The sequence below is a fragment of the Larimichthys crocea genome, unplaced genomic scaffold, assembly GCF_000972845.2.
Source record: "Larimichthys crocea isolate SSNF unplaced genomic scaffold, L_crocea_2.0 scaffold532, whole genome shotgun sequence".
NCBI classification, from domain to species: Eukaryota; Metazoa; Chordata; class Actinopteri; family Sciaenidae; genus Larimichthys; species Larimichthys crocea.
Genome location: NW_020856961.1, coordinates 390,747 through 402,443, shown reverse-complemented (window position 1 = coordinate 402,443; position 11,697 = coordinate 390,747). Strand labels below are relative to the sequence as shown.

Here is an 11,697-nt window from a genome sequence, read left to right as displayed (position 1 = left end):
CACCTGTCTGTACACCTGTCTGTACACCTGTCTGTTCACCTGTCTGTACACCTGTCAGTACACCTGTCTGTACACCTGTCAGTACACCTGTCTGTACACCTGTCAGTACACCTGTCTGTTCACCTGTCTGTTCACCTGTCAGTACACCTGTCTGTTCACCTGTCTGTACACCTGTCTGTACACCTGTCAGTACACCTGTCAGTACACCTGTCTGTACACCTGTCTGTTCACCTGTGAGTACACCTGTCTGTACACCTGTCAGTACACCTGTCAGTTCACCTGTCAGTACACCTGTCTGTACACCTGTCTGTTCACCTGTCTGTTCACCTGTCTGTTCACCTGTCTGTACACCTGTTTGTACACCTGTCTGTTAACCTGTCTGTTTACCTGTTCACCTGTCTGTACACACATCTGTCTGTACACCTGTCTGTTCACCTGTCTGTACACCTGTCTGTTCACCTGTCAGTACATGTGTCTGTACACCTGTTTGTTCACATGTCAGTACACGTGTCTGTACACCTGTCTGTTTACCTGTCTGTTCACCTGTCTGTACACACATCTGTCTGTACACCTGTCTGTTCACCTGTCAGTACACCTGTCTGTACACCTGTCTGTTCACCTGTCAGTACACATGTCTGTACACCTGTCAGTACACCTGTCTGTTCACCTGTCTGTACACCTGTCTGTTCACCTGTCTGTACACACATCTGTCTGTACACCTCCCTGTACACACATCTGTCTGTACACACACCTGTCTGTTCACCTGTCTGTACACCTGTCTGTTCACCTGTCACCATGTTAATGTTAATCAATACAGATTAGAATATTTGTATGGATAGCTGTTGACTCCAGGTGACAGGTGATGTGACCTGATGAATGGATCGGGGACACACAGGTGATCTGTCGTACCTGACTGGATGGACACAGGTGTGCTGGTGTCGATGTGGTTCTTGGCTCTGTGCGTCTGCAGGTGGATGATGGGAATGATGAGAGGGGCGGACACTGCTCCTGCTGTCATGACGACGACTGTCAATCTGTCAATCAATCAATCAATCAATCAGTCAATCAGTCAGTATAACGGGCTGAGCACGTAAATACTCCAGTAAAGTAACTGTAACGTAACTAGTTACTTTGATTGTTTCTCTCATAAAATACGTCACGTAGCTCTGACGGTTACGTCATGACGTTTGTTTGATTCCTCGAGACAACCCTCGTGTAGAACAGTGACGTCACTGCGCATGCATTGATGTAATATCGAATTATTGATCTTCTTACGTCAGAGCAGATCAGATGATTCACGCGACGTCTCACGAGCCCGTCTGTGTACGACGCTGTCACCATGGCAACCTGCTCTGCACCGCGCATGCGCTCGTTTCAAACCCGTTCAACGGGTCGACCCGCCGCGCCGGACTGTAAACACACAAACCGTCAATAAGAATATTAATATTACATAATTTAATTAATACAATACATTAAATGATCCGTCCAACAAGGTTCAGTCCACGTGTTATGGCCTCATTCATATTTAATATAAGAAACATACGAGGACATCAAACAAATGTTATAATTATTTATCATTTATTTATAATTATTTATCATTTATTTATAATTATTTATCATTTATTTATAATTATTTAAAGGGGGAAAACTTCAGGAGAGAACTATCTCAGGTAGGAGAACATCTTCAGGAGGAGAGCATCTTCAGGAGGAGAAACATCTTCCGGAGGAGACATCTTCAGGAGGAGAGCATCTTCAGGAGGAGAAATATCTCAGGAGGAAAACTCTCAGAGGAGACCAAATCTTCAGGAGGAGAAATATCTTCAGAGGAGAACATCTCAGGAGGAGAACATCTCAGGAGGAAAACATCACATCTTCAAGGAGGAGAACTGCTCAGGAGGAAAACATTCTTCAGGAGGAGACAGACATCTTCAGGAGAGAACGAGGACCTCTTCAGGAGGAGAACACGCAGGAGGAGAACATCTTCAGGAAGAGAACTCTTCCGAGGAGAAAAATCTTCAGGAGGAGAACATCTCAGGAGGAGAACATCTTCAGGAGGAGAACATCTTCAGTGAGGAAAACATCTCAGGAGGAAAACATCTCAGGAGGAGAACATCTTCAGGAGGAGACATCTTCAGGAAGAGAACATCTTCAGGAGGAGACAATGCTCACTTCACAGCGGTGGACATCTTGCCTCGGGATTCATGGTGTTACCCAACAACAAACTGGACTGAGGACCACACATGCTCTATACAAGAAGTCGTCCTCCATCTGCCGAAGTGTGCAGGACTCTCGGACCTTCTATGACTCCAGACTCGCATGCGAGGGACAGGAGCAGACGCAGAGACACACACAGAGACCACAGAGACAGAGACACACAAGAGACAGAAGAGAGCGTAACAACACAACACACGAGACAACACAGAGACGCGAGAGACACAACACACACACACACACACACACAACAGAGACAGCACAGAAGACGAGACACACACACACACAAACACACAGAGACAACACAGAGGACAGAGACACAGCACAGACCACACAAACACGATAGAGAAAAGGCAACACAGAGACAAGATACACACAGGCAAGCACTGGCACAGAGAGAGGAGAGCAAAGAGGAAAAAAACAAGGGGGGGGAAAAGATGGAAAAAACAGCACAGAGAACACAAGGAAGGCACATAACAACACACAAATATACATATACACACCACACACACACACATACACAGTATAAACACACAACAACAGATACACAACAAACAGGAAAGAGGCCGAAGAGGACGAAAAACAGGGAAAAGGCCAGAAAGAAAAAGAAAAGGCAGAAGGCACACACATTTGAACACACACAAACCACACACAGACACACACAACACACAACATATACATATAACACACACAGGCAACAACCATGCACAGCTACACACACGGGGAACACAGATACAAGACGCACACAACGCACACACACACAGGGGCACAACAAACACACACACACACACAGCACACACACACCACACAAACACACCAGCTCGGTCGTCAACTGTTCTCGATCTCGCGGCTAGCTCCGACGTTTTGTGGTCTCCTTCTGTTCACTTATAAGAACTTCCAAGCCATTATTAACGGAGTCAGAAAGATTTCAAAACCTGTCTGTAGTGGCAATCAAAAATCTGTCTCTCTCTGGGCTTTCTGGGGTACTCATCTTCCTTTCGTCCTCTCTGTCTCTTGGTCTCTCTGTCTGTCTTATCTCTGTGCTCTCTGTCGTCTTGTGCTTCTGTACTGTCCTGGCTGTCTGTTCTGTCTGTCTGTCTGGTCTCTCGTGGCTCTCTGGTCTGTCGGTCTCTGTGGGGGGCTGGGGAGTCGTGTCGCTAAAAACAGTCAATGCTAGTGTTTTTCAGGGGTCCTTAAAAGTTCGTTGTCGCCCGGGGTGGTCCTGAAATCTGCCGGAAGGAAAATAAATAAATAATTATAATAATAATATAAATCATGTTAAATTAGTATAAAGAAGAAAAAAAGAAGAAAAAAAAAATGAACATAAATTATAAATAATGATAAATAAGTATAAAGTAAATGATAAATAATAGATAACTGTGTGTTGATTCCTCGTAGTTCCTTATATTAATATATGATGTGGGCGCATCGAAACACGTGGACTGAACTTGTTGGACGGATCATTTAAAGTTTATGGTATAATTAAATATGGTAATAGTAATATGCTATTGACGGTTGGGTGTGTGTTACAGTCCGGCGCGGCGGGTCGACCCGTTTGAACGGTTTGAAACGGGAGCGCATGGCGCGGATGCAGAGCAGGTTATGCCAGGTGACAGCGTCGTACACAGACGGGCTTCGTGGAGACGTCGCCGTGAATCAATTCTAATCTGCGCGACGTAAGAAGATCAATAATGTCATCGAATATTTACATACAATGCATGACGCAGTGAGCAACGTCACGGGGTTCTAACACGAGGTTGATCGGCCGAGGAATCAAACAACGTCATGACGTAACCGTCAGCTACGTGACGTATTTGATGAAGAGAACAATCAAGTACGTATTACGTATCAGTTACTTTACGGAGTATTGATACGTGCTCAGCCCCGTGTAACTGACTGAATGATGATGGATGATTGATTGACAGATTTGAACAGTCGTGCGGGTGCAGGTGACAGGCAGGACAGTGTCCGACTCATCTCATCATTCCCATCATCCACCTGCAACGCACAGAGCAGATGCACATCGACACCAGCAACACCGTGTCCATAACCAGGTCGGTAACGACAGATCACCTGTGTGTCCACCGATCCATTCCACAGTCAGGTCAACCTGTCAAACCTGGAGTCAACAGCTAGGTCAAACATAAAAATATATAATCTGTATGATTAACAATTAGAACATGGTGACAGGTGAAGAGACAGGTGTAAAGACAGGTTGACAGACAGGTGGTGGTACAGACCAGTGGTAAGGGGTCAGACAGGTGGGTACTAGACAGGGTGTAACAGACATGTGTACACAGTCGAATTACAGACATGTACTGACACGTTGTAGCAGACATGTGATAATGACGGCTGACAGACAGGTGAACAGACAGGTGTAGGGAAGTGGTACAGGACAGGTGAACAGACGGTGTAAACAGATATGCGGAGGTGAGCAACAGGAAACACAGGTGTACTAGACGGACTGCATGAACAAACAGGTGTACAGACACATGTACAACGGTGAACAGACAGGGTGTAGCAGACAGGTACAACCAGGGTGTACAGACAGATGTTGTACAGACAGGTGAGGTCAACAGTTATGTAACAGACAGGGTGTACAACAGTAACACGGTGTAACGGCAGGTAACGAAGGACAGTGGAACAGACGTAGGTGTACAGACAGTGTACTGCAGTGAACTTGACAGGTGTTACTGACAGTGGTTAGTGGTGGTACAGACATGGTGAAAAACATAAAATCACGGGAACGGTTGTAAACAGACGAGTGGACTGACAGGTGGTAACAACAGGTGTACTGACAGGTGTTACAGACAGGTGTACGAAGAGTAAGAGGTGACGACAGTACAGGTAGGTGAACGACAGGGAAGCGACAGGATTGTAAGCACAGGTTGTACTGACAGGTGCTACAGGACGCAGGGTGTACTCACGGTGAAAGCAGACAGGTGTCGACAGCATGTGACTGACAGGTGTAAGACAGGTGTACTGCAGTGACAGACGGGCAGTGTACAGACAGGTGTAACAGACGGTGATACAGACAGTGTGTACAACAGTACAGCGGTGGTAAACAGACAGGTTTGTAACAGACAGGTGTACTGACAGGTGTACAGAGCACGTGTTAAGCTGACGCACTGATAAAGAACAGGTGAATACTGACAGGTGGAACCACAGGTGTAACCGAGCAGGTGACACAGAACAGGTGTACAGACAGGGAAAAATGAAGGGACAGACAGGTGGTACTGGGACAGGTGTTACAGAACACTGTAGACTGACATGTGAAAGAACAGGTGTACTGACAGGTGTGGAGCAGGAGCACGTGATACTGACTTGATACCAGACAGTGTACTGACACGGTATATACAATGTACCGGTTGGGAAACTGAAAATGGTTAACTTACAGGTGTGGGGGAAAAACTTAAGGGCGGATGTTGAACAGCCAGGATGTAAACATGTCCCTCTGCAGAGCTCCCAGGTGTGCTGAAGTCGGTAAATCTACACTGCTGGGATGGATCGGAGGCCGGTGAGGTGCATCGGGGGGATCAGGCCAGGGCAGCACAGGAAGGTAACGGAAAAACCAGCCAATCTGCTGGCCCGCTGTCGAGTGTCCTGTCCAGAGCGGTGGCTGTCACCAGGTAACGGCTCACCTTCATCATCGAACTTCTGGGTCCCCAGGTTGTTCTATAGAACTGCGGGCTGTTCGTGTCCGACCCGTCCGTCTCTCTGTCTGGTCAACGCTCTGCAGTGATGGCAGAGAGAGCGTCCGCTAGTGACAAAGGTTTTTCACGGTTGAACTTGTGGATTCAAACAAGGACGAGAACGGGAGAACTTCCTGCAGAGCGACCAGCAGGTAATCAATTACATCAAAATCACTCACAGCACATCACATCAAATCACTCACATCAACATAAGCAAAGTCACATCAAATCACGTACACTCACATCAAATCACAATCACGATACATCAGAATCACCGGAAAATCAAATACAACACCAATGCACATGCAAATCAAAAAAAAAAACATCACATCAACATCAAATCACATCAAATCATCATCAAATCACATCAAATGGACATCACATCACATCAAATCACATCAAAAATGCCAGGGAACAATCACAAATCACATAAAATCACATAAAGCAAAAAATCACATCACAAAAAGGGGGAATACACATGCAAATCACATCAAATCAGATCGACATCAATCGAAAAACATCACTCAACAAGAAAGAGTCAAGAAAATCACATCAAATCACAATCAAATCACATCACATCAAATCACATCACTCACATCAAATCACATCACAGATCCAAAATCACTACAAAGTCACATCAAATCCATCAAACAGCACACAAATCACATCACATCACCAATCACCGCAAATCACATCAATCAATCACATCACATCACATCAAATCACATCCAAATCACAGCAAAAATCACAACATGCAACTTTGTTATATGTACAGCAGAGTAACAAAGTCATGTTTCATCTGAGAACTCTAACAGTCTGTGCAGGAATAGGACACCTATCGTCGCTTAGACTTAACTGTCCGTAACCTTCTGTTCCCTAGAGGCGCTCTGTCAACTTAGACCTCTGTCCTGTAGAGCCTCTGTCCTTAAAGACCCTCGGTCCTTTTAGACCTTCTGTCCTTAACCTCTGTCCTTAGACCCGCTGTCACCTTAGAGCCTCTGTCCCCTTAGACCCTCGTCCTTAGACCCTCTGTCCTTAGAAGATCTGTCCTTAGACCTATCTGTCCTTAGACCCGTGTCCGCAAGACTTTCGGTCCCGTAGACCCGCAGGATCCTTGGTAGACCTTCTAGTCATTAGAGGGCATCGTGGTCCTGAGACCTTCTGTCCTTAGAGACCCGCGGTCCTAACCTTCTGTCGCGTTGAGACCCTCAATGACCCTTAGACCTTGACTGCCGTTAGAACCCTTCTGTCCGTTAGGAGCCGTCTGTCCTGAGCCTGCTGTCCTTAGACCCTCTGGGGGTCCTGAGAGCGGGGCTTCATGACCAAAATGATGAGAGCCGCTGTCCTTATAGCCTCAATGTCCTTAGACCTATCTGTCCTTAGACCGTCTGTCCTTAGAGCCTCTGTCCTTAGACCTTCTGTCCGTTAGAGCCCTGGTCCGTAGACCTTCGTGTCCGTTAGAGGCCTCTGTCCTAATAGAAGCCCGTCTGTCCATTAGACCTCTGTCCTTAGAGCATCGGTCCTTAGACCCTAACTGGCCCTTAGACCTTCTGTCCTTAGAAGCCTCAAGTGTCCTTAGACACCTCTGTCCATTAGAGCCTCTGTCCTATAACCCTCTTTGTCCTTACTAACACTATCTGTAAAACACGTAGAAGACCCGCTGGAGGTGGCGCTGTGGGAGACAACCTCTGTCCAATTTTAGACCTAAATCTGTCCTTAAGAAGAGCCGCTGTCCTAGGACCTTCTGCCTTGAGGTCAACAATCTGTGCAAACTTAGACCCTCTGTCCTGAAGCAATCCTGTCCTTAGACCTGATGGGGCGAAATGTGCAAATTAGACGCTGTCCTTAGAGCCTCTGTCCTTATAGACTTCTGCCTTAGAAACAACTTCGGGGGGTAGTCTTGGGGAGAACATTCTGGTAAGCCTGTAGAGGCCTCTGGGGGGTCCTTAGAGGCCTCTGTCCTTAGACCTTCTGTCCTTAGACCTTCCTGTCCTTAGGACGCGCAGCTGGGTGCCGGATTGAGAGCACAGGGTCTGGTCCTGGAGGACCAGACTCTGTGCCTTAAAGAGCCCAAGACAGCGAGGAATATCAAGAGGTGAGGAAAATGCGTTCCGTGCGGTCGGAGCAAAAGGGAGACAAGAAACCCCGAGGGGGAGAAGGGGGGGGGGGGAAGGGGGGGCGGAGGGAACAAAAATCTTAAAAAGAGTAACGTGCGGGTCTGTGGGTGGGGTGGCGTGGGGGAAAGGCGAAGGGATAAAGAACAGGGAGGTTGGAAGGATTTAACAGGGAAAACGTCACACTACATTTCCCATCAGCCCGAGGGGTATCCACGGGCACCTGCGGACGATGAACATGTTGGACCCCAGGTTTAGCTCTGTTAAAGAGACTGGCAGAACAGCGGGCCGCCCTGTCGGAGTCTCTGATGTCCTTCATGCATGTTTTGTCCGTCCTGTACTTCCACATTCCAGGGAAGCGGTCACTAAAAAAAACTAAGAACAATCGTGTGCTTGCTGGAGAACTCGCTGGTTGTCTTCACGGAGGCCTCCAGGTGGTGTGTCAGACCCTGCAATGTCTTCTGTTACCGGTCTGGTCCTGTGTAACGCTGGGGTCTGTCTTAACCTGTCAGGACACACTCACAGCCTCAGCAACAAACTAACATCACTTTAAGGCTTCATGTACCTTTGTTAGTGTTCGCGTCAGGAGCCGAGGACGGACCGTGGCAAACCGGACGGAAGTAAGCAGCTGTTCAAATGTCGGTCGGGGTAATAACCAGTCTGTCTGTGCTAAGGTAACACCGTCTGTCATGTTCAAGGACACTAGTCTTGTCTGTCGGTTAACCTGCGGGCGCTGTAGAGCCTTGTGGAAAATGTCGGTTAACCTTCTCTTAGACCTGTCTGGTCTGCTGTTAACCGGTCATCTAACCTGTTGTCTGTTAACGCTGATCTGTTAACAAAAAGGGGGGACTGTACCTGTCGGAAAAATCAAAATAAAAAAAAAGTCACGGAAAGTACACTGTGACGCTTAACCGGTCTGTCGTAGTTAACCCTGTCTCTTAACCTGTAATTCTATAAAAACAACATGTACTGAATCTGGTGTGGAACGGCTGTCTGGGGAGTACGTCCTGTTAGACAACTGGTGTTGGATCGGTCTGTTAACGGGCCGTCTGTCTGTGCTGGAAATTGACACCGTCTGGGTCTGTAAACCCTGTCCGGTGATGGCTGTCAATGATTTTAACCGTGTGCTGATCTGGAGGGGGGCTAGTTTAACCTGCTCTTACCAGTGGGGATCCGTGTCCGTCTGTCTGTTTAAGCCTGTCTCTTAACCTGTCTGTTGTTAACCGGTCTGTTAACCTTTTGTCTGTCTGTTACCTGTCTGTCAGAGTTCAGGCGTGTTGAAGCAGCTGAGCGAACACGGAGACGTCACGATCAGACGAGAGACCGACTTTTCCCTGCGTAAACGGGGAAATGCCGAATGGTCTCGTTAACCTGATCTGTCTTTTATAACGCTGTCTGTCTTTAACCTGTCTGTCTGGGTTAATCAAATTCGAAATCAGATGTTTCATAATTGTGACGGAGCCGCAAAGGGTCACAAAATGTCCCATTTTCCTCCTGAGGCTTTAGGCAATCTGTTACAGGGGATGACCCAAGCTCTGTCCTTGAGACCCTCGGATTATGCACAGGGGAAGGAAAGACTTTCCCACAGAAAACCCTTTAACAGGAGAAAAAAAGGGTGGAAGAACATCAGGAAGGAGCACAGAGGAGGGGATCACCTCTCCCAGACGGACAGACGTGCAATGATGGCACGTGTACAGAACAAAGGTCAACACAAACATATTGTACAATGAACAATATAAAAAAATGAACAAATGAAATTAAAATAATGGAACCATGAGTAAAATGACAAGGAATTAACAATGTGACGATGAATAAAATGACAAGATAGAAGAACAATAAAGAATGATAAAAGTGACAATGAATTACAAGGTGACTGATAAAATGCGAATGACAAAATTACAATGACTAAGATAAAATTAGACAATGAATTACAAGGAACCGGATAAAATGATTTGGTACAAGATAGGCAGATATGCGGCAATAATGACAGGAGGTAAGGTAGATGTAGTAATGACGCAGGGGTCATGGCAGAGACCGGACAGGGGAAAGAAATGGCATCAGAGCCCACGATCCACGAGAACCTGCTGGAGAAAAGACCGGTGGCGTGCCAAGAAAAACTCCAGTTCAGGAAGTTTAGATTATTGACGATGCTGATAAATATAAAAGACAATGAGAGAGGAGGTTTACAGATTTATTAGAAGATATATAGATATACGCTATAGAGTAGAGCAGAGGGATACTGATCATCTGCTCGGCACAAGCGATACACATACGTCTCGCCCTCCTTTTGCGTCCTTCCCCTCTCTATTTGACGCATCTTCAACCAAATACCGATGCTGAGACTAGGGGCAAAACGGGACCGTAAGAGCGGGTACAGAGATAGGTTTTCTGTATAGTCTTTTAACACAGACGGGGGGGGGACGTGTTGTCATCGTACCATTTTTCTCTGTGTCCAGTTCTCGTCCTTCTGGAATCCGTTAGAATGCTCGGGGTTCTTTTGCAATCAGCTGTTAGGCGTGCAAACGGGTTTCCTGTGGGTTATGTTAGCTGAGCATGAAGACTGCCTCCTGCTGAAGGAGGAACAGGTACTGCAAACACACCACACGTACGAGGGGCACACACAAAGGAGCAAATAAGGTTCTGGCGTGTGAACGTGTGATTAAACTGATGTTGTGTGTGTGTGGTTGATGGTAGGGTGTGGGTGTGTGTGTGAAAATGGGGGAATTTGTGGTGTGATGGGTGTGGGTGTAGTTGTGTGGTGTGAGTTTGAGTGGTTGTCAGGTGGTGGCACTGTGTGTGGTCTGTCCCCCGAGTCTTGTTCCTGTGCCCCCTCCGGGATCCTGAGTTTCCGCACATGCAGCGGCCCTCCCCTACCCCCCCCACCTCCCGCCACCGTCCCGCCGCCCCGGCCGGTGCGCGCCCACCCACCCCCCCCCCCCACCCCACCCCCGCCTATCTTCAGGAGGAGGGAGAGAACATCTCGGAGAGATCTCAGGAAAACATCTTCAGGAGGAGAACATCTTCAGGCGGAAACATCTTCAGGAGGAAAACATCTCAGGAGGAGAACGGACCTCTTCAGGAGGAGAACCTCTCAGGGGGGAACAATCTCAGGCGGAGAAACATCTCAGGAGGAGAACATCCTCGAGGAGAACATCCTTAGGAGGAGAACATCTTCGAAGGAGGGAACATCTTCAGGGGAGAACATCTTCCAGGAGGAAACATTTTCAGGAGGAAAACATCTCGAGGCATAGGGAGAAACATCTTCAGGAGGAAGAACATCTCAGGAGGAGAAACATCTTCAGGAGGAGGAACTAAGGAGAACATCTTCAGGAGGAGACATCTCAGGAGGAGAACATCTCAGGAGGAGACATTTCTTCAGGAGGAAGGAAAACATTTCAGCGAGGAACAAATCTTCAGGAGGGCGAACATCTTCAGGAGGAAAAACATCTTCAGGACGGGAACATCCATTGTCCCTTCTCAGGGGATGCAACTATCTGCATTTGGCAGCCCTTTGAGCCCATGATTCTAAGTGCCCGGAACACCCTCTGTCATGTATGGTAGATACCTATCCCCCGCCGTCAGGCAGCCGAGAACACATCTTCACGGAGGAGAAATCATCTCCATCCGGAGCCCCGATGACACATATTTAAGGTCTCGGGTATAAATTATCTTTCTTTCAG

The 11,697-nt window shown here is 47.4% G+C and overlaps 1 protein-coding gene across 1 annotated transcript in view; it reads right to left on the bottom strand.

Annotated features, from left to right (window-relative positions):
* dzank1 (double zinc ribbon and ankyrin repeat domains 1) overlaps positions 1 to 1,410 on the bottom strand; it is a 15,704-nt gene extending 14,294 nt beyond the window's left edge. Inside the window, exons 1-2 of the mRNA XM_027276688.1 lie at positions 1,276 to 1,410; positions 910 to 1,034 (exon numbers count right to left, since the gene is read on the bottom strand). Of these exons, the coding sequence (XP_027132489.1) occupies positions 910 to 1,018 (109 nt within the window). The 5' untranslated portion in view covers positions 1,019 to 1,034; positions 1,276 to 1,410. The remainder of the gene's footprint in view (positions 1 to 909; positions 1,035 to 1,275) is intronic.
* Positions 1,411 to 11,697: the final 10,287 nt, after the last annotated feature.